Raw genomic sequence first — 21,855 nt, 5'->3', positions numbered from 1 at the left:
CAGGGAGATCACTGGAGATCCCCTGCGATCCTTCCCCACCGGTTCCGCGGCCTGGAGCGCGCAAGCAGCTGTGAGCCTGTGATCCGCCCGCCTGTACTCCCTTGTCCCGGAGCTCGGCCCCCCTGGCCGACAAGTGGACGGCATGCGCGAACATCTCAGAGGCCCCGGCGAAAATCTGGCAATACCATGTGCCATGCCGGGCGGATCCGATCTGCCCAACATGCAGGCCACATGGCCTACCCCTCCGGCCTCGTCGCCGGCCGATCAACTTGCGCGCCCCCTGGCCGGTTACTTTTAAACCGCCAAGGCAAGACGATAATGGCGCCAAAGCAAAGGTTATCTCCAGGTTGTTCGCCACCTCTCGACCCCATCTCCGTCGCCGTCCGACCAACCTTGCCTGGGACAAGCATGTGAGGACGAACGCTCCAGCATCAGGTGACCAACCGCCGATCCGGAACCAGGCGGAGACCACCAAGTTGGGTGATCAGCTGATGGTGCAGCTTTTATCACAAAAAAAAAGATGGTGCAGGTGCAGCTGGAGAAGCCGCCATGGACATGCCTTGTTTTTTTGACAACCACTACATCACCGAATTTCCAGAGCATTCGATTAAGAAATCGGATTGAACAACGCGAAGGAAAGAAAAGAAATAGTTACAGAGCTGAAAAGGGGAACAGAAAAAGGTTCACGAGCTGCTGCTGCTTCTGAAGCAATGTGGGAGAGAGAGATCTACAAGGACCTACAACTACAAGGCTACAACAACACTACTTTCTTTTCTGCAACAAGGTAATCAAAGCTTTATGAACACGAAACAAAGAGGGTTAGCTCGCCCTCCAGTGTCAGCGCGCAGAAGCAGAGGACGACGACGGCCGGTGTCCATGGCTGAGTTGAGCTGGCCGGCCCTGGCCGGCACCAAGAAACAAATGGGTCAAACTCCTGAACAAGGACCTGGCCAATTCGCAATCTTGACGGTTTCGCTTGATGCAAACTTTTCGCAGCTCACTTGATGTCGATGGCGAATCCTTCTTTGGCTCTTGAGAAAGTGACCAGGCCGGCGTTGACCAACCTCAACCCTGTCCATGCCCCCAAGTCCCTCCCCAACCTCTGCGCTTCCACGGGACATGAAAAACTTATTCGAGGGTGTTTTCACTCTCCGGATCCGTCCATCCCCCTGAAATGATCCAAATCTCGGATCAAGGCACGGCCTTGGACATGTCCTTGATGGATCTGTTGTACTTCATGTGGCTCTTCACAAGCTGGCCGGCCGCGAGCGCGGACAGGAGGGATAGCTCCCCAGCGAGAACCCCGCCAGCCACCACGGTGGCCAGGAGCCTCGCGTTTGCTCCGGGGGAGTCCCTGTTTGCGCCTTTCACCCCGAGGAGGTCAAGGCACGCTGACTGGGACGCCAGCTGAGTCCCTCCCCCAACTGTGCCCACCTGCATTTCAGAAATTTTCAGAGGATGATGATCATTGTATGCTTAGAGAATAATTTCAAAGAGTGTTAAACAAATAATACAAATAATATCAGGTGCCTCAGTATTAGGCTATGCCATCACAATCAACGGAGAAAAATAATACAATAATTTGCGACGTCCTAACATCATCATAATAGACGAGATGAACAGGAAAACAACAATAAAAGATTCCTTTCTGTTGGGATCAGAAGAAAACATTCCTTTGGGATCAAATCTGATGACCATTCTGACAAAGAAATGTAGCCAAACTAATGCATTAAATTAGAAAAAATCACTAAAATAACAAGTAGGCCACAACTTAAGAAGGAACGGACAAAGCACACTGCTTCCAATCACACCAACTCTGTTTGCCCTACAAGTGTAGAACTAAAATACAAGGTTCCAGTTTGCAGAACAAAAGCATTGATTATGTCACGTTTTCTTTATGAATAACTTAGGAACTTGCTAGATGGAAATGTTCGAGACATTTCAAAGGTCAATTATTCGTGGAAAAGGATGTGCAGGTATTAGACCATTGGGGACCATAAGATACGTGCAGAGCATTTGTTGCAAAACAAAATCGAAGTGGGACCAATCATAATGTAGGCAAAGCATATCGCCAGCACAAAACCCAGATATGCTAGCACTTTCATACAAAAGATGGCATTGTTGCGTACCTCAATAGACGGCATGGTGACAGAGATGTGAAGATCTCTTCCATCATTTATGGGTTCCAGCATTGTGATGCAGTGAGAGCTTTCTACATTCTGTGCGGGATCCTGGCCAGTGGCAATGAAGATGGCTGTCACAATATTGCTGGCATGAGCGTTGAAACCCCCAAGAGCTCCAGCAATAGCAGAGCCAGCAAGATTCTTGATCGTGTTCAGCTCAACTAGTGACTGTACATTGGTCTTTAGAACCTTTTTCACCACTTCTTCCTTGATTACCGCCTCACAAACCACAGACTTCCCACGTCCTTCAATCCAATTCACAGCAGCTGGCTTCTTGTCAGAGCAAAAGTTACCTGATTTCAGGAGCGAAAGATATTGGTTATCCTGGGTAAATAACATAAATATAATTTGTAAAATATGTTACGGGCTCTTGTATCTACAATTCTGTACAGTAGTTGATGCCCAAAATTATGCTAATGGAATCAGGTATTGCCAAACAAGTCATAGCACACAGAAGCTGCTAAATTGGTAGTGGTGAACTAGTAAGGCCTGAAATATTACTTCTTGTGTTTTCAACATATTGTGCTGATGAAATCAGGTATTTATTAATACAGTCAAATAAGATGTGCATGGTACATCACGACTGCTAACATTTGTAAAGATAGGTTGTGTGCTTTCTCCGGAACATTTTAGTAGTATGCATGACGATCAAGAAAAGGTAGTTCCAACTACTCAGAGCAAGTATTTTAGTAGTCAAACTGTCGGAGTCGGTATTGGTTTAGGTGCAGCATCCTTGTATCAACAAGACCTTTCCAATGCCCTTTCTGTCGCTCGCTACATCCTATTCATAGTGCTGTGCAGCACTGTTATGAAGAAATACTTGAAATTCCTATGTCATGCCAAGTTGTTTCACTGACCATCCAGATTTGAAAAGGTAAAGTTGAATTGAACAAGCCAATGTTCTGTCCTCAAGCTTCCCTCAGTAATTCGATAGGACAAATAGTACGTGTATTGCCAAATGGTCTTTTGTCCTTATTGTTCATTGAAGACTATTCAGCATGGTTTGATTTCAAACATTGATGAATAATTTTAAGGGGCTATGTGTACCTTACATTAAATGCGGCAAGGAATTTAGGATTTCCTTACTGACAATTCGTATAATAAGCTTCAACGTTCAAGCATCAAGCAGCCACGTGACTCAGGTGTGGTAATTCAACTTATCCAAAATGCGGGAGAGAAAAGTCAACCTGAGATGCTGATGACGTCCATGTCAGGGAAGTCATCCTGAAGGAAATCCAGCACATTCTGCACGCCCTTTGAGATCATGTTCATCCCCATGGCGTCCCCTGTGCTGCAGGTGAATCTCATGTACAGGTTCCTTCCCGCCATCGCGCACTGCACGCTCTTCAGCCTTGCGAACCTGCTTGACCTGCTCACATTTGATGGTTTAGTTCCAGCAATTCATCCATCACGTCATATTCATGTCATCGTTACATAAAAATTTCAAAACCTTACAAACAGAGTAACTACGAGATGAGAGGAAAAAATGGTTTTGATTAAGACACTTGTGTTCCATCAGAGAGATGTATCGTCGAACATAAGCTGCCTGTTAATCCAGTGCCAATTGTCTCACTCCAGAGGCACGAGTCAAAAAGGCCATTTCGATTGAACGCACACACGCTGTTGCAATATGTAGCTATCAACCATTTTTTTTCTTTCCTTTTTTAGTTTCGGGATTCACCTGTTGAAAACCATGGAGAGCGTCTCGAAATTGGCAGGGTCCTCCAGGAATGCCCTGACCTCGGCAGCGCGGCGCGCGGTGGGGAGGCGGGCGACGGGTGCGCGGGTCATCCCGTCGCGGAGGACGACGCTGTTGGCGCCGCCTGACTCCGCGATGGCCTTGCAGCCGCGGTTGGTGCTGGCGACGAGGCACCCCTCGGTGGTTGCCATGGGCACATAGAACCTCTGGCCGTCGAGCAGGAGCGGCCCGGCGATGCCCACCGGCAGCTGCACGTAGCCGACCGGCAGCTCGCAGCACTGGCCGAGGATGGAGGCGTAGTCGAAGCCGTCGAGAGGGAGCCCCTCGATCTCCCTGCCCGTGATCCGCCGCACCGCCTCTCGCCGGATGCCCGCGGCGCGGCGGCAGTCCCCGAGCCTGGTCTCGAGCACGTAGGAGGGGATCTTCCCGGCGACGACCGAGGCGACGATCTCCTCGTCCTCTTCCGGCATTTTCTCGGGCGCGGCGGCAGGGTTCCCCAGCAGCGCGCACGGGGCCGGCGCGGGCGCCTGGCGGGCGGGCGCGGCGACGGGAGGAGGAGCGGGAGCCCCGGACCCGACGCCCAGGAAATCCTCGTCCTCGTCGCTGGAGGAGACGATGGACTGCACGAATGCGATGCCGAAGAAGCTGAGGAGGTAGATGAGCGAGGCGATGAGGCCGAAGATGGCGAGCATCTCGGCGAGCCCCACGGCGTGGAGCGGCGTGGAGTTGCGGATCTTCTCGCGCCACCGGCGCATGAGGTAGGCGAGCGACGCCGCGAACAGGGCCGAGAAGATGAGGTTGGTGTGCCGGATCGGCAGCGGCAGCGCGTCACCGGCCTGGACCCTGGCCGCCCGGTGCGGCGGCGGCGGCTGCTGCGGGTGACGGGCCGCCGGCGTCGCGGCGGAGCCGGCCCCCACCTTGCGGCGCACTTCCATGGCGCGCGGCGCTCACTTGTCGGTCAACGAGTCAAAGGCGGTGGTGGCAGTGGCGGGCGAGGTGCGGTGCCAGTGGTCGGGGGTGGGGTGGGATGGCCGCGCCGCGAGCCGCGGGGAGGTGGGGGAGGAGACCGGCGGAGGAGCGCCTGTCTCGGGGTCCTCCTCGGGATGCGGGCGGCCACGAGGAGGCCGGCAGCAGCCGGCGCGGGCCGTTTTAACAGCGGCGGAGTGGAGGAGCCACAGGCCACAGCCCACGAGCCGGTGTGCTTACCGCACGACGGGCCCACGAGACCACGTGGTCGGCGGGCCCCTGGGCGCGCCGAGCAGGCTCGCGAGCGAGCTGGCGTGGGCGGGGGCCCCTTGGCCTTTTCTGCTCGCACCCTCTCTCGCCTTTACTGGGCTCTGGAAACGTGTGGAGAGGACGAGCAGAGATCGCATCGTGCTAACGCATTCCGTTGTTAATTTGTTATCCCTAAAAAATTAATTTGTTACGGATTATTATGTTAGTTAATCCGAAAACGTTAGAGCGCTCGATTTGTACTCCTACTAGTAGCACTAGTATATGAGGTGACATCACTGGGCCGTGGACACTTCAGCAGGTCACCACACTTTTACACGGTTCGCGGTCCCGGAGGTCGCGCACGCGCGGCGTGTTGGCATGACACGTGGTGTCCATGAAGTCCATCTCCAACCACCGCGTCTGCTTTCACTTTCACTTCCCTATAGCATTGCAGTGGTACCACGCGTATTTCAATCGGTTCGCTTCAGCTTATTCAGCCAGTTTATCAGCTACCGAACGGTATTTTTCTCTTACAATAAATTAGCCGTTTCAGCTTTTCAACCGGCTTATAAATCCAACCGAACATACTTTTAATGTTGTAGCGATCGGGCCTAATTTTGATGAGGCAGCGGTAGGAGAACGTGAGGTTCCAAACAGCAGCAGTACTGTCTCTGGACGGACCCCGGGCCGGATGACTGCGGGCGTGCTTGCAACTCTGGCCGCAGCTCGCCTCGCCGGGCAAAGCAAGGCCAGCTCCTAGGAGCCTTTTGTCGCTGCTTGCCTTGCCTCGCCCCGCAGCTCGATCAGGTGGTGGCGGAGCTCCAAATCGACGGTGGCGTCGGCAAGAATTTCCTTCCCCAGCCGAGCAAGCTGGCCGGGTAAAGAAACGAGGCATATGGGTACCAAACAGATTGCCTTGCCCGGCGAGGTGAGCTGAGGCTAGCGGCCGGCGAAGGTTTCAAGCGCGGCCGCGGCATGGCACGCCATTTTAGCACGTCTACCTCGTGGTTCATGTTTTACACATCCATGCCCCAGTTGTTTCGTCGTCGCTCCCCGTGGAATTTAGAGTCAAAAGCCTTCTTTGCGTGCCTCCTTGAAAATGCGGCTAGTACTCCACAAACGTGCAATGTCAAATCATCTCCTTTTTTATATATTTTTTTAAAAATCGAAGGAACGATGAAGTTAACCGGCGAGGACACCATCGACATTAGAGATCAGCCCTGACGATGCTACGCATACATTTATCTGCTGACGTAGCGACGTTCCCACTGCAACAACTGATCGACACTGCACCCGGCCGACGGGAACCAAAACGGAGGATAGGATCGTGTCCGCGGCGCGCGATCGAGGATGATCCGGCCGGATCGATCAACGTTTTCCCGCACGGTTGGCTGCGACCAGGCGTGAGTGCGCGTCGTCGTCGGCAACGACGTCCGCGTCGAGCGTCGCCGCCGCACCCTCCTAGCTCACTGTAGCCGTAGCGGCGGCGGCGAGGCGGGATGCGCATGGCTGGGCCGTCGGCACACGCGCGTCGCGCGACCGGCATGGGTGAGGTAGCCGCGTCGCCGGCGGACCCTCGTGCGAAACCTGGTCGAGACGCTGCGATGGCTCGGCGCACGCAGGCATCATCATCGATCGCGCCATGGGCAGGCCGGCTGCTGGCGGCAGTGCTAGCTGGATCGTACCGGTTCTCCCCTATATGCCAATTCTCCCAACCACCGCCGCCCGACCGCCTGGCCGGCCGGTGGATCCAACGCCACAGCGCAGCGCGCCCGGCAGTCGTAACACGCCGGCGCGCGCCCGGGCATGGCATGGCAGCATGGGGGCATGGGCGATGCGTCACGCCGCCGCGTCCGCCCCGGCGTGTCCACGCGTCCTCACGTGGCGGCGCGCTACGGCGCGTCAATCGTTAAGGCGCGCGTACGTACGTACGTACGTGCGGACGTTTTGGCTCTCGCTCGGCCGCGTCGCCGGCCGCACGGCCGGCGTGGCGCCGCCGTGCATGCATGGGTCGGCCAAGGATCCGGCGCACATGCAGGCGCAATAATCCGTGTTTTTCACCGTTGTTTTTTCGCGTGTGCTTGGCTCGTCGCCGGCCCAGCCGGCGTCCTCTTCGTGCTTGATTCGCTGACCGTTCCTCCGGATGGCGATTCTGGCATTCTGCACGTGTATACGAGCATCTCGGTACGGGACGTCCCTGTACGCTCGTTGATCTAGCTACTACTGACACAACGAGCGTATACGTGCGTAGTCAATGGATCGAGCTGACACGCGGCTGGTCCCTAGGTAGGTACCGAATCAGCGAGGCACTTGAGAAGTAGGAGTAGGCAAAGCAGCTAGCCGCCGGCCATGCTGGGCTCTTGGCCAGTCGGCACTTGTCGCCCTCCACGGTTTCCAGGAGCGTGGGGACTGGGGAACCAGACACCTAGCTAGCCAGAGTAGCCAGGTGCAGCGTACGGGACGATGCCACCACCCCTGACGCGTGCCGGCAGCCGGCTCGTCCTCCCTGTCGACGTGCGCGGCGGGAAAAGGCTCCGACGACGCGCGAACACGCCCTCCTTTTGACCCGCCCGCGGCCGTCCCGATCCCGACGAGAGGCGTCGCCAGCTACTGCGGTGGCTCTTACCGGGCGCCGGCGGACGTCGACGGGGAGCACCGAGCATCGATCGATCGCGTGCTGCGGACTGCAGTGAAAGGAAGGCTGATGCGTTGGAGTTCCTGAACTTCCTCTCCGTCGAAAATAAAAACACGTGGCTTTGTGCTTGGTTAGGTACCGACAGATCGGTCACCACGGTTCTGACAGTTCCCCTGAACGTTACGGGTCCAGCTGTGCGCGCGAGAGCGATGAGCGGCAAGGAGTAGCACGTCTCTACGCACTTCCCATGTCCATCCATTCACTGGAAGAAGACCGGGGAAAGGAGTGCTCGTTCTTGCGTGGAGAGGCCCGCCCCGGAGGCATCTCTGCGTCGGTATCCTATCGCTGCGATAACGCGATGGGCCCTAGATCACCGTCATCCTCGTGTTCGTTACCACGTAACATGTGTTTGTTCTGGGACGAAATGTGTTCGTCTCATTTTTTAGTTGGATTGGACCTATCTCGTATTTGGTTGGGAGGTTTGTTCTGGGACGAAATGTGTTCGTCTCATTTTTTAGTTGGATTGGACCTATCTCGTATTTGGTTGGGAGGGTTAGGTTCGATCCAATTTTTATTTGGTTGGAGAAGTTGGGAGATGTGGGATTTAACACCGTTAGCAATAGTTTTCAGCTGATCCTACCCGTCAGCCTCTCTTTTTTTTTCTTCTTTTGCGGATCTTCTTCCACATGCTCCTCACGCCTCCCTCACGTGGCTGCCACCGCCCTGCTCCTTTGCACCGTGCCACGCCACCCGCCACATCCTCCCCGCCGCGGCCACACATCCTCGAGTGTAGAGGAACGATCGGAACGGAGAGGCGAAGAGGAGATGCCGTTCAAGTAGGTCGAGTCCATTCCTTTGTTTTGGAGAGATGGATTGGATCGGATATGAGGAGTATTTCCCTCAAGAATGGACTCAACCCATTCCATTTTTCAACCAAACATAGGTCCATCTGGGTCGGATCCATTCCAACCCACCCGACCCGTGAACAAACACAGGGTAATCGAGTCCGCTCGAAAAAATCTACTTGGGTTGTGTCAACAAGGGCCACCAGTTTCATTCATGTCCAGAACACCCGGTCTTTTTTGTGGTTTCCAATGGCGCTCGTTTCAGATCTCTCACATGGCGCTCCGGAACCAGCACCACTCGTGCGTTGAACACCCAGGTACACACTGATGTTTTTTTTTTGCAATGCACACCAAGAGGGAAAAAAAGAAAAAGAAAAAGAAAAAAAAGAACATTTGATCAACACCGTTCTGTCATGGTAGTATCATACTGTACGGACATCGCAGTGCCAGTGCGTTCCCCAAATCTCAAATTCTCAATTCGTTTACTTCAAAAAAGAAAAATCCCAATTCGTGGTTTCGTTGGTAGGAGTCTGAATGTTTGATGATGAAGACGATGCATGCGTGCCAAGGTCAAAGCACTGCTACGTGTCCGTGGGCTACGCACCTGTCTCATTCTCATTCCTTTTCTGGGTGTTTATACATCTCGTTTTCCCTCTCCATGGCAGCCAAAACGTACCACTCGGCACGTCCCCGCCCCCCCCCCCTCCCCCCCTCCCCCTCCCCTCCCCCCCCCCCCCCCCCCCCCCCCCCCCCCCCCCCCCAGGCGATGAGCTGCAACGATTATGAGGCTGCTACACAAACAATTTCCAGACAAGCAGAGCTGAACCACTTCCCCAATACAGCCGTCAAGGCACAATAAAAAGGAAGTTTTACAAAACCAAATCGAAGATGATTCCAGGATTTCCAGCTCCAAGTGCAAAGGGACATCATTTCACTCGTCAAATGTGAGTTGACTTACGCTGAAATTCGTCCTTTAGCGAGTACTGAATGGCACAACACAAAGGAAAGCAGCAGCTAGAAAAACAGGCATACGCTACTACTGCACTGGAAGCAAAAGAACTGCTTCAGCCTTCAGCAGGGGGATCATGTTAACACACCAACCAAGCTAAAGTACAAGTTATAGAAGCTCTCCATGCCCAACTGATGAAGGCTCTCTCGGTGGGTTCCAATCGCTTCAGTACAGGTCCTTGTTCACATCGTTGAAGTACGGGTGCTCCAGGGCCGCCTTCGCACAGACCCGCTTCGCCGGCTCGTACTCCAGCATTTTCTGCAGCAGTCACAAGATTCACGATCAAGTTAGTATGCAATCCTCACAACGTAATGCCTCTTCTTTTCAGTCACTCCTACAATCTGCTCTCAAAGGATAACACGTTTGCGGCCATTTCATGATTCAGTACTGACCCCAAGCAGATCGTAGCCGTCGGCGTCGAGACCGGGGACAAGGGTGGAGAGCTTCGTGGGCTTCCACTGCGGGTACTCGTGCCAGTTGGGGAGCTTGCCAACGCCTGGCCACACCTGCTCATTGGGGGTGCCCAGCAGCCTGGCATCCCAAAAAACGAGATGAATCATCGTCAGTATTCAGACACCCAATTAGTTCAGCAAGCGAACAACTGGGGGATATATTACTTGAAGATGTGCAGGAGCTGCTGTAACTCCGAGTCCCCGGGGAAGAGTGGGTTGTTAGTGACCAGCTCGGCTGCAATTTACAGCCAGATTAGAATATGCACGTGTCGTTGTGAATTCTGAAACAAAAAGTTCGCGTTAACAAAGGATCACTGGGTTCATCAAAATCATACCGAATATGCAGCCCACGGACCACATATCAACCGGCGTGGAGTAGTGCGTGGCGCCAAGAAGAACCTCGGGCGCCCTGTACCACAGCGTCAGGATCTGCAGAAACAGCAATTCAGGCTCCGCCGTGAATCGGATCCAAAGAGCAGGGATCAAGCGGAAACAGCCATGTGGGCTGATGGAGACCAGCAGGGATTCCGGATTCAGACCTCGTGGGTGTACTTTTTGAGAGGGGCGATGACTGCGCGGCTGAGGCCGAGGTCAGCGATCTTGAGCGCCATGGTCTTGCGGTCCATGAGTAGGTTGTGCGGCTTCAGGTCGCGATGCAGCACCCCGCGGCCGTGGACGAAGGTCACACCCTTGCAGAGCTGGTACATGAGGATCTGCGAACGCGCAACATCACCATTCATCAGAACAGCCATGGCTAACACATTCACACAAACACCTCCCGTGCCGTGAACGAAGAGGCAAGGAATTACCTTGACAGTGAGCGCGGGGATCTTCTCGTGGTTGGCGCGGTGGCTGCGGATGAACTTCTTGAGGTCGGTGTCCATGTACTCGAAGACGAGGTAGAGGATGGTCTGGCCCTCCTTGTTGACGCCCTGCTTGAGGTCGAGGAGGCGCACCACGTGCGGGTCCTGCGACAGCATCCGCAGCAGCGAGACCTCCCGCAGCGCGGTGGGGGGCACGCCCTCGTCGTCCTCCGGGAGCCGGGTCTTCTTCAGCGCCACGATCCGGCCCGTCGCCTTCTCCCGGGCCTTGTACACCTTCCCGTACGTGCCCTCGCCCACCTTCTCCAGCTTCTCGTACAGGTCCATGGCGCGCAGCCCGCCGCCCGTGGTCGTCGACGGCGCCGCCGCCGCTGGCGGCTTCGGCTGGTGCTGGAGCGTCGCCATCGCCGGGATCCGGTCCTCGCTCGCGGTGGGTTTGGGGATGGGCGTGGGGGGATGGTGGTGGTGGGTGGGTCTGGAGCTGTGGGGGTGCGTGGATTTAGGGTTTGGAATTGGGGGAGGATTTGTACGCGGGGGGGGGGGGGGGGGGGGGGGGGGGGGGGGGGGGCGTGGGGGCTGTTGGTGAGGAGGAGGAGGAAGGAGAGAGCCGTTTGAGATGTCGCCGCCGCCGAGTAGGCGCTCCAACGGCTCCCTTGTGATTTCGAATTTCGAAACCTGTCGCTTTTCGGGGGAAGCCAGGTCGGCGGTGGTGTGGGCTGGTTTTCCTTTCATACGTGCTGTGGACTTATGGGCCTACTGAAAAGCAGGCCCAATGGTTTTTCGAAAAAAAAAGTAGGACCAAAGAAGCTGCAGTAAGTTCGCAACGATGAAGCCTGTGGGCCGTGGGATGGTGGAAATATCATTTCAGGCTGTCCTGAGATATCGGGGGCGAACAACGACGACAAAGAAAGAAAGAGAATCCTCTCAAAAAAACAGAAAGAAAGAAACGGAAAGGAAATAAAAAGATTTATTACTTGTTACTCTTTCCAAACATGATCACTCGCTTGTTACAGTGTTTTACAAACGAGTATCGCATCGTAGCATCTCCTAAGGAACGCCGCATTTATCTAAGGGCTACTGTTGTCTAATAATAGACGGTCTCATGCATTAACACGTAATCATGGGATAACTTAACAAACAACTTGTACAATAGATTGTTTGTACAATAGGTTATTTTTTTTAGTTGTCTCATAGTAATTCTATTTCCTTAATTTGTGCATAGAAAAAAAATATTATGAGTTGCATGCAACCACAACTCGTACAATTGTAGAGTAATCATCTCGTAGTCCTAAAATCTAGCCTATGAGACGGTTGTTTCGCGGTTGTTTCGCGAAACAACGACCTCTTTTTCTCTCATCACCCTCCCTCCTCCACACCAGCAAAAATTATATGTGGTATTACATGAGACGATCTATGGGATTATTGAGGTGTAGCAATGTACTTTCCAACATACCCCTTTAGCTGTATGTGAGACTTGCTTAAAAAAAACTTAATAATGTGGAAGACGAGTTGGTCAATCTACAGGCGTCCACCTGCATACCGTGCATCTCTGAATGCTACACAGTGCGAAGCACTCTCATGTCAGCCTGAACGATCGAACCGCCTGCAAAACGGTTGAAGAAACAAAAACCCACAATTCAGCGTTCATCAATGGCAGAAAGAGGGCAGAATTCATGATGGAGCTCACCTTCTCAATCTGAGGCCTGAACTTCTCCGACTCCTCGTCGTCGATGTACTGCACATCGGGGTAACTAAGCTTAGCGTGTGATTCCGGCTGCTGAAGCGTTCGGTCAAGTCAAGCAGGTGATGATGCCATAGGGGTTCTGCTCACCTGGCCTGTCACCGTGTAGAGGCGGTTGTACCAGCCGTTGAACGCCATCCCGATTGCAGAGAGGATGTGCCGCCGCCGCTCGCCGGGGTTCTGCAGCGTGTACTCCACGTAGTACAGACCTGCAGCGTGCACGGTCAGGTTCAGAGGTTCAGAAGGTCAGAGGTGACGCGTTACCTCTGTGACTAAAGCTGCACGCGATTCTGAAGAGGTACCGTTTGCCGCCTTGGAATCGATGAGCTTCGCGGCGAGCCCCGGCGGCCTCTGCCAGCTCCTGTCCAGGCCGTTCACCTTCTCAACAACGCAAGGATTGCCATCAGGGATTCAGAGCGCGAGTTGATAGGAAAGAATTCAGTGTTCAGACTTCAGGGTCGGCCGAGCGCGTACCAGGCCCTCGGCGAAGGCGTCGACATCGCCGAAGGACTTGAGGCTGGTGAAGTCCGGCCCGATGCCGGTGATCGCGACGCTGACTGAGAGAGTGGCAGAACAGGTGCTAGTGAATTCACAAGGACGACGCCAATGGTTTTTAAGGATCTGTCGCATCGCGTGGCAGCTGACTGCCGGCACAAGGTGGAAGAAGCAGGCGTACCGTTGGAGTCGGCGGCCTGCTCGGGGTAGAACGCCGTGACGGACTTGATGCCGCTGGACTTGCCGGCGCCGATCAGCCAGCCTGCCACACAAGCAGAGCTGCGGTTACTCACACAGTCACACTGCTTGCTCTTGCTTGCCAGTTGCCACCTAATTCTGACAACTGGTGGACTGAATTTGGCTCCTTTTGCATCGGATAACTCGAGCTAGATAAGACGCTCGATCCTACTGATCGATGAAGGAAAACAATTACGATTGCTACGTGCCTTGTGGAACCACAATGCTGAACTTGTTGGCCTCATCCTCGTACGTGGTGAAGCCCTCCTGCAACTCTTACCGGCAGAACCAAACTGAACAAAGTAAGCATCGATCGCTAGAACCCCAGGAACACACACAGCAGCGCGACGAGAGCTGAGGACATGGACCCTGCAGTACCGGTGGCCTCGGCCGCCAGAGCAGCCGCGGGGGCGAAGAGCGCCGGCGCGGCGGCGGAGAGGGCAACGCCGAGCAAGGCCTCCCTCCGGTCCAGCCCCTCTACCCTGCCCACAACCAAACAAGCGCAGGCCGCCGCGTCACGTGCTGGTGTTGCTGAATTGTGCCGGTTGTGAGGTCCGCGTGCGGAGCTAGTGGATAGAGGTTGTGTACCGAGCAGGGCGGCAGTGGCAGACCTGCAGCTGCAGCCTCCTGCGGCTGCTGCTGCTGCCGGGATTGCGCCTGAATGGCGGCGAGGGGGAGAGGCCGCCGGCGGCCGGGCAGAGGAAGGCGGTGCTGGTCACGGCAGCCATGGCGCGCGCCGCAGGCCAGCCGGTGCCGAGTGGTGGTTGCGGTTGGCTCGCCGTTTGTTTTCGTGGGGGATATTTTGTTCCAGCCGTGTGTTTTGGTAGGCACCGTTCGTTCGACGGGAACCCACTTTGGGCTTGTGGCCGCGAGCAGAGGAGAACAGGCGGCCAGGCGCACGCGGGGGGCCACGGGCGAGAGCGCGACTGGCCAAGTGCGGCCCGAGGCACACGATCTTGATCGGACGGTAGAAATACGCACTCGCAGCAATGTTGTTTCAGTGAGCACAAGTGCTGAAACAGTATGGGCGTGTTTCAGAGAGCTCCATTCGCTAGAGAAGTGTACGTAACTCCAGACACTAGTTAATACTCGTTGCAGGAATTGCTGTGTGCAAACTGCAAAGGCAACAAAACTACTGAGATTACATTCCACCAGTTGAACCAAATAGGCAGTTGGCACGTGTCCAGAATCCAAATCGAGCGTACCGTGAGACGATTCACAGTTGCATTCAGCACTCGCATACTGGAGGTTGGAGCCATAGGTTACTGATTACCACAGCACGGATTTGGCGTGCAGATCCCAGAATTTCCTAGCGATCGCCCTGTGTCCACAAAACATCGCGAATGAAACAGAATAACAGACACAATAGCTACGAATGCAAAACTGAACATCGCAAGGTCAACAATGGCCATGATTCAGTAGAATCCATGCAGTTGCAATCTTGTTGTACCGAATATGGTGACATCGGCAGGCTGCTGTTGTTTGCACCTTACAGCCGCTTCAGGAGAAGAGTTTCTTGCTCGGTTGCTTCATCCGCCTAGCCTAACCAAAAGGAGTTCGTTGGACCCTAGGACTTTCAAACGTCGTGTTGGCCGTTGCTGCAGGTCGGGCAAGGACGTGAACCGCTCCGGTCGTTGTAGCAGCTTGCACGCTCGTCCAGAAACTGCCCGAAGTACAGGAAACGCACGAAAACCCGCACATCCACATGAACCGTCATCGAAACTTAGGCCCCATTTGGACCACCGATGGATTATAAGAATCCGGATAGTGTATAGTGATTATAAATCTAGATAGTATATTGTAATAATCTACCCTATTCAGATCTCTAGATTCTAATCCGGATATTAGGTTGGTTGTAAAAACGAATTATCTATAATGCCCTTGCCTCCCTTTTTTCTTAAACAGGCAAATATTTGGAGCGGGGTAAAATTGTAATTTCTCATCCTAAAATCCCCCGTAAGCTAAGGAAGTGGGGATTGTGGATTATGGGTAGGGATTCTAGAATCCTGCAGTAGAATCCAACCTCTTTGGTTTGGATTTTGATTTTTTTTTCTTGGAGAATCCCAACCGGATCCAAACGGTCCCTTAGCATCTTTCCTGTGAAAGAGAAAAGGGAAATATTTATGATGGAAGTAATAAACATACAAAAGTCACCTTCCATATTCCTTGCATATCTCTATAAAAATTCTAATAATCACTTTTCCTTATCAAAAGCGTCGGAGCTAGGATATCAACTTTATAGAATCAATTCCCTCGATGACATAAAAATACATAGAAATACTGAGTTCCCTCGTTACCATAGATTTGTTCAAAATTCCTTCAGTGCCATTGAAATTTAGATTTATCCTCTTAGTGCCATTCCATCTGTGGTTCCATCCATGAGCTGACCATTTTACCCCTCCCGAGTCATGGGCCTACCTGTCAGTACATTGTTACACGTCAGTGGTCTCATAAGTCGTCTCATGCAGTGCCACGTAGGACTTTTGATGATGTGGAGGAGAGAGAGCGAGTAGAGAGAAAGAGGTTATTGTTTCACGAAACAACCGCCTCATGAGCTAAATTGTAGGACTACTAGACAACTCAACAATCATTGTATGAGTTATTATTGTCATGCAACTCATAATATTTTCTTTTTCCATATGTACAAATTAAAGAATTATATAGCTCCACCAGACAACTTATAAGACAACCCATTGTACGGGTTGCCTGTTGAGTCATCTCAGGATTACGTGTTAATGCATGAGACCAAACGACACCAATGTACTTACCCTTGCCCAGCTAAACCAACGAAAGACCAAGATACCCCTGCTGGGCCGACGCACCACGGGGCCACCCGGGTCACCACCTCCTCGAGTCCGACGAGGTGCGCCGCCTCAACGTCCGCGCACGCCCGCTGGACCCGGACGCACCGCTCAAGCCCTGGAATCTCGACTTCCTCGTCGAGCTGCCCAGGATGGCCGCGTCGTCCTCCGCCAGGCGGCGGGACGCGCCCCGGCGGACGTGGTCTGACGTGCTCACCTACAGCGCTGGTGGCGCTGGGGCGTGGCCGGAGAGCCTGATGCTGGCGCGGCGGTCGGCCTCGTGGCGGCGGCCCTTGCGGCATCATCATCATCCCCTTCGTCATCGCCGCACGTGGAGGCCGCCGCCGTACGTGCGGCTACGGATGCGGCTACCCAAGGCCGACATCCAGCGGCTCGCCGAGGGCAGCCGCTCGCCCCGCGCTGGTCGCCACTCACCCCTACTCCGGCCACCACGTGGCCCTCGCCATCGCAGGAACAGGAGGAAGGGGGAGGAAGCTTGGGAAGTGGAAGGCTGGAGGGGAGGGAGGAGGAAGGAAGGAGGCCAAAAATTTGAGAGAGATTGGAGAGGAAGAGTTGTATGAACCGGTTTAGATGGGTGGATTTAAAATTATGGTCCCTAAAAAAATACAATGCTGATTCATATGACTCTTGCTTGATTAGTCCTAATGAGTACATCGGCGATCTATGTAGCTAAGATCCCTCTGCCCATATTATAATGTACTAATTGGTCACTACCACTGAACTAAAAGGCAATTGCAGGCCTCCCAAAGGCAGATATAGGTTCGGTCATGATATGAACATGTTAATTTCTCTTGAGGTGGAGGGCCATGTTGTAACAACCTGGGTGCTTAAACGGTGTTTTAATCTTAAGACAAGTCCTTTGTGCCTAAAGAAGAGCTTTGGCAACTTTCAGGCAAGTGGAAGTACCTTTTTCCCCTCACAAGAAGCCTATCAAAAATCCGGTATACCAATCTGTGTTGTTTTGTCCAAAATCCAAGTCAAAGTTCCCTAGTTTGGTCACCTCAGCCTCTTTTAGCCATTCTGGCTAAGTTTGGATATCAGCCCGACCTGACGCCTTAGGATGGGTTTATCTTTTGAAAGTTGAGCAGAACATCATAAAGCCCCTTTGTAAAAGTTGGAGAACTAAATTCTCACAACAACTTTGCTAATTGGACCTTGATCCAATTCACCTCCGAAGCTTCCCAAATCTGCAGCTCTAATCAGCCCCGAACCCTGAAAACCAGCCAAGCCGCCGTTTTTCTCTAAGTCCTGAGAACCGGCGTTCCTCCAAACTTTGGAGCTTTGAATCTCCAAATCCATTGTGTTTTTGAACTCGGTCAGATTACAAAAGTTGGACCTTGGTCTGTGTACTACAACTCTTGTAAAGGGAGTCAACGTGGCGCAGTTTGAAAATCGACAGATCAAGAGGCTTGAAGATGGGCCCGACAAAGGATCTCGCGGATCCGTCGGCCAGACAGCGCCAGAGCGCGCGTGCGCCGCGCTCCAGAGTGCCGCCGCCGCGTGGCGTGACCTCGTTGGCGAGCGCCACCTCGCCCAGTCGCTGGCCGTGACAAGATGGGTCGACACGCCTCGCTCCCCAGTCGCGCGCGACGACGACCTGCGGTCCTCCGCTCTGTCCTGTCTCGTTCCGCCCGAGGCATCGCCGGCCGCGCCAGGCGCACTGCCCGCAGCTCCGTCACCACCCCGGCCACTCCGCGGTCGAAGTCGGCCGCTGTCGCGCTGGTGCTGCCTCGCCTCCCGCGCGCATCCGTCCTGCCCGGATCCCCAGCCGCGCGCCCTAACGCCTTCCGGCCCTCCCGTCACACCCCAGTCGCGCTGCCCGTGCGCGCGCCCCTCGACGCTGCCACCTTCGCCAACCGCTGCGCAGGCAGCGACAGCTCCTTCCCCCGCCTCGCCAGTAGCGTGCCCCGGCAGAGCCACTAGTCCCGCGCATGCTCGCGTCACATCGCTCGCCCTGTCACCTCACCTGCAGTGCCCTTCCCTCCCTCCTGTCCGCCAATGGCTCCGCCGCCATTAATGGCCGCGACCACACAAATGGCTCCTAGCAGATCCGCGACCATTAATGGCTCCTAGCAGATCCGCGTGCCCAGCAAACCCGCTTTGCCCCCAGCCCCAAATCCTTGCTGCCCAACCAGAACAAGATTGCGTCCGAGCTCGCCAATGGAGGCGCCGACCAATCACCGCCGCGATAGAGCACTTCTTCTCCCTCGATCTTATCCTCGCGCCCGCTCGAGCTCATTTCCTTCCTCCGAACACTTCTGCGTATCTATAAAAAGGTACCGAAACCTCTTACTGGAGTTCCCTTCACCACCACCGCCATTGCCGCACTACCTGCTCTGTTCTTCTCCACCACACTCACCGCCACACACTCTTCTGCTTCGCGCACAAGCACCGCCGCCTGAGCTCTCTGTGGAGCTCCCCCTTCCACTCGACCCTACGCCTCGCCGACCCTACCAACCGCTTCACCATCCTCTCGCGCAACTCTAGAGCTTGCTTGTTGTCCACAAGAAGCACCACCGCCACCGAAACACCGATAGTTCCCGCGACGCCGACCCGAGCCGCCGTTGATCCTCGTTCCACCTCGGCTTGTTTCTTCCCAACCCTGAGACCTCATCAGTAGGACCGGAGGTGAGCTGCCGACCCCTTTCCAGCTCTTCCCGACCCTGAATCGTCTGCGGAAGTGACCCGACCCTATCCGCCTCGCCCGAGTGCTGTCCGCCTCGCCCGACCCTGTCCGCCTCACCTGACCCTATTCGCCTCACCCGAGTGCTGTCCGCCTCGCCCGAGGGCTCGTTTGAGTCTTTTTCTTTTGACCGAGGGTATCTGTGTAAAATTTTGAGGACTTCTCTGTGTTAAATCTAAGGATTCTGGTACAGTTATTCCTTAAGTCTAAGGGTCAGATTGTAAGTTTTCCCCGATCCGACTCTTTTAAATCGAATGAAATTGACAGAAACTTGGGAATTACATCTTAAATCGAGGAAAAATCAGAAAAATGTGAAATCACTTTGGTTGGAATCCTCGTTCTGAGTAGAATCCAATAAAGTGGGTTCACACCTTTTCCTGTAGTTTTGCTACAATTTTGGGTTTAAACCCTTGCAAATACTGTTGAAATCACCGTCTGAGCGTCTTACCCTTGCATTGCATCATTGTACAAGCACGTACAAGCTGCGCCCGGTGCCCGAAGAAGGAGCCGTAGCGGAGCAGCCACCTGCAGGAGTCAAGCTCATGCACACCGAAGACCAGTTCGCTACCGCCCCGCTTGAGGGCAAGCCCCGGAGCATAAAGTCCTATGTTTTAATTACTTGCAATACAATTGCTTGCCTTGTTTGTGCATTTACGTTCCAGGAGTTGATTGAACCATAGATGCATGACTTAGTACCCTTTGATCTGAACACTAGTATGATAAGCCGAGTAGTTGCAATGCTTAATAGGACTCGGTAAAAGTCGAGTGATTGACTGTCACTCGCGAGTTATAGGAGTTGTTTGCCTTCCTTTTGCTACAACTATAAGGACGATGGACGGGGCAGGGCTCTGTGAACTATTTTGGTGGTCGGTGGATTGCCCCGTTTGTCTACATGAAATCGGATTAAGGTCGAAAGGTGACGGTGTTCGTGATCAAGTGTTTGAAAGTACTAACCTCATACCTAGTGTGGGATGGGGAAGCCTACTAACTGATTGAACCGGCAAGTGGCTTATACCCTTGCTGTCCTTGGAACGTATTTCCCATGGTGCATCATTGTGGCGGAACCGCTCGGATTAACTTAGCTAAAGCACAATTAAGTCATCTAACACGCGATTATATGCTTTAACCAAGTTAATTCAGCAATCCGTCAGATTTCATCCGATAAACCACTATACAGGACCGAGTTAGCATAGCTCACACGAAGGTGAGTGGCTCCAGAGAATACAACAAATCACCCAGGTTAAACAGGTTTAATTTTATTACAACACAGGTTCGAAAATCAGAGTTTTACAAGTTCAAGAGCAGCGGAAAAGATAAAACAGAACGACGGAAGCTAGCGCCGGGTCAGATATCCCTGATGAGGCAGATCAGGACATCAATGATCCCTCTCCTCGCCGTCCGAGGAGGGATCCCACTCGACCGTCCACCTAGGAGGAAGCTGGGGAGGCCAAGTGCCAACAACAGCACACCCAGAAGCTTCAACTTCACCTGAAAGATATGCCACAAGCAAGGCTGAGCTGCTAAGTTCAACAAGACTTAACCGACCGGTGGTATCTACTCCACCAACTTCTAGACATGCAAGGCTCTTTGACTGAGGGGTTTGTTTTGCCAAAAGCAACTACACTAGTCCTTACTTTCAATATTTTAGCTCGGATTCTAAGTTTATTAACCAGTCTACATTAGCAACTTATGCTAAACAAACATAGTTTCCAAGCAATTTAAAGAACAAGCATCCAGGTTCACTTCATCATCATGTTCCATTTTTACTCAGTGTAGCATAGTGATCAAGCAGTCCCAAACTGTGAGGGACAGACGAATCGATTCGAGTTTCTTAACCATGCATGGTGAACCTAATCTCACGACATCCGCGCACCACAGAGGGTCGCTTCCTGTGTCGGCCGTCCCCATCAATTCCCAAGCGCGTGTCAGGTCCAAACTTTCCTTGGCATACAATGCTCCATAGTCCCGACCTCTTGCCGTACTGTAACCGCACTTGCACCCACATGATGCACCATGGGAGCCTTGTTCCAGGGACAACAGGGGTATAAGCCACGCCCTAGTTCAATCAGGTACTAGGCTTTCCCATCCCATACTAGGTATGAGATTAGTACTTTCAAACACTTGATCACGAACACCAACACTTCTCGACCTTAGTCCAATTTCAAGTAGACAGACAGGGCAATCCACCGACCACCAAAATATTTCACAAGGTCCTGCCCCGTCCACCGTCCTTATAGTTGTAATCAGAAAGAGAACAAGCAACTCCTATAACTTGCGAGTGACAGGGAATCACTCAACTTTTACCGAGTCCTGTTAAGCACTGCAACTATTCGGACTTATCATACTAGTGTTCAGATCAAGGGAACTGAGTCATGCATCTATGGCTTTAAGCAACTCCTATAACGTAAATGCACAAACATACAAAAGAAGACACGCGCAAGTTTAAAAAAAGATTGGGTTATGCTCCGGGGCTTGCCTTCGAGCGGGGCGGAGGCAAACTGATCTCCTGGTTGCTCTGCTTCAGCTCCTGCGGTCGGCAGCTCGGCTACCGCTCCGTCTTCTGGCACCGGGTGCAGCTCGTACGTGCCGTCAGCGAGATTTAGCTCTACACGGAATGTAAATGCAGGGTTAAAATGCTTAGACAGTTATTTAAACAACACTTGCAAGATTTAACCCAGAAACTGTAGCAAAACTACAGGAAAGGTGTGAAGTCCCAAGCTTCTGTTGATAGAGAACAAGATAAAAGAGTCAGATCGGGGAAAACTTATGATCTGACCCTCAGACCTAAGGAATAACTGTACCGGAGTCCTCAGACTTAACACAGAGAAGTCCCCGAAATTTTATACAGATACGCTTGGTCAAAAGAAAAGGATACAGCCGAGCCCTCGGGCGAGGCGGACAAGGGTCGGGCGAAACAGACAGGGTCGGGCGAGACGGAAAAAGGGTCGGGCGGAACGGACAGGTGTCGGGCGAGACGGAAAGGGGTCGGGCGAGACGGAAAGGAGTCGACAGCTTACC

The 21,855-nt window shown here is 53.4% G+C and overlaps 3 protein-coding genes across 3 annotated transcripts; all 3 read right to left on the bottom strand.

The window, feature by feature from the left end:
- Positions 1-583: 583 nt before the first annotated feature.
- LOC117860868 (3-hydroxy-3-methylglutaryl-coenzyme A reductase) lies at positions 584-4,996 on the bottom strand. The gene is made up of 4 exons (XM_034744271.2): positions 3,865-4,996; positions 3,371-3,552; positions 2,130-2,476; positions 584-1,434 (listed from the first exon to the last, which is right to left on the bottom strand). The coding sequence occupies exons 1-4, from the start codon at positions 4,815-4,817 to the stop codon at positions 1,192-1,194; spliced, it is 1,725 nt and encodes a 574-aa protein (XP_034600162.1). The 5' UTR covers positions 4,818-4,996; the 3' UTR covers positions 584-1,191.
- Positions 4,997-9,506: 4,510 nt separating this feature from the next.
- LOC117859747 (cyclin-dependent kinase B2-1) lies at positions 9,507-11,358 on the bottom strand. The gene is made up of 6 exons (XM_034742930.2): positions 10,848-11,358; positions 10,578-10,751; positions 10,374-10,467; positions 10,204-10,273; positions 9,979-10,117; positions 9,507-9,844 (listed from the first exon to the last, which is right to left on the bottom strand). Exons 1-6 carry the CDS (start codon positions 11,262-11,264, stop codon positions 9,752-9,754), a joined length of 987 nt encoding a protein of 328 aa, XP_034598821.1. The 5' UTR covers positions 11,265-11,358; the 3' UTR covers positions 9,507-9,751.
- Positions 11,359-11,962: 604 nt separating this feature from the next.
- LOC117859862 (psbP domain-containing protein 3, chloroplastic) lies at positions 11,963-14,151 on the bottom strand. The gene is made up of 9 exons (XM_034743042.2): positions 13,921-14,151; positions 13,711-13,814; positions 13,542-13,607; positions 13,277-13,357; positions 13,075-13,157; positions 12,903-12,978; positions 12,691-12,809; positions 12,547-12,594; positions 11,963-12,462 (listed from the first exon to the last, which is right to left on the bottom strand). The coding sequence occupies exons 1-9, from the start codon at positions 14,058-14,060 to the stop codon at positions 12,436-12,438; spliced, it is 744 nt and encodes a 247-aa protein (XP_034598933.1). The 5' UTR covers positions 14,061-14,151; the 3' UTR covers positions 11,963-12,435.
- Between the last annotated feature and the right edge of the window lie 7,704 nt (positions 14,152-21,855).

The sequence above is a fragment of the Setaria viridis genome, chromosome 6 (assembly GCF_005286985.2).
Source record: "Setaria viridis chromosome 6, Setaria_viridis_v4.0, whole genome shotgun sequence".
NCBI classification, from domain to species: Eukaryota; Viridiplantae; Streptophyta; class Magnoliopsida; order Poales; family Poaceae; genus Setaria; species Setaria viridis.
Note: the sequence above shows the minus strand (reverse complement) of the source record. Positions and strands in the feature narration are given on the sequence as shown.

What these genes read in the sequence shown, in the direction of transcription:
- LOC117859862 (XM_034743042.2), bottom strand. Translation starts at nt 14,060, where the DNA reads ATGGCTGCCGTGACCAGCACCGCCTTCCTCTGCCCGGCCGCCGGCGGC. An exon ending in TGCCACTGCCGCCCTGCTCG is followed by an intron (nt 13,815 to 13,920) that starts GTACACAACCTC and finishes GGTTGTGGGCAG; the next exon opens with GGTAGAGGGGCTGGACCGGA. An exon ending in CAGCATTGTGGTTCCACAAG is followed by an intron (nt 13,358 to 13,541) that starts GCACGTAGCAAT and finishes CTTGTGTGGCAG; the next exon opens with GCTGGCTGATCGGCGCCGGC.
- LOC117860868 (XM_034744271.2), bottom strand. Translation starts at nt 4,817, where the DNA reads ATGGAAGTGCGCCGCAAGGTGGGGGCCGGCTCCGCCGCGACGCCGGCG. An exon ending in CTCTCCATGGTTTTCAACAG is followed by an intron (nt 3,553 to 3,864) that starts GTGAATCCCGAA and finishes AAATGTGAGCAG; the next exon opens with GTCAAGCAGGTTCGCAAGGC. An exon ending in TCACCATGCCGTCTATTGAG is followed by an intron (nt 1,435 to 2,129) that starts GTACGCAACAAT and finishes TCTGAAATGCAG; the next exon opens with GTGGGCACAGTTGGGGGAGG.
- LOC117859747 (XM_034742930.2), bottom strand. Translation starts at nt 11,264, where the DNA reads ATGGCGACGCTCCAGCACCAGCCGAAGCCGCCAGCGGCGGCGGCGCCG. An exon ending in GTCCGTGGGCTGCATATTCG is followed by an intron (nt 10,274 to 10,373) that starts GTATGATTTTGA and finishes TGTAAATTGCAG; the next exon opens with CCGAGCTGGTCACTAACAAC. An exon ending in CAGCTCCTGCACATCTTCAA is followed by an intron (nt 10,118 to 10,203) that starts GTAATATATCCC and finishes TTGGGATGCCAG; the next exon opens with GCTGCTGGGCACCCCCAATG.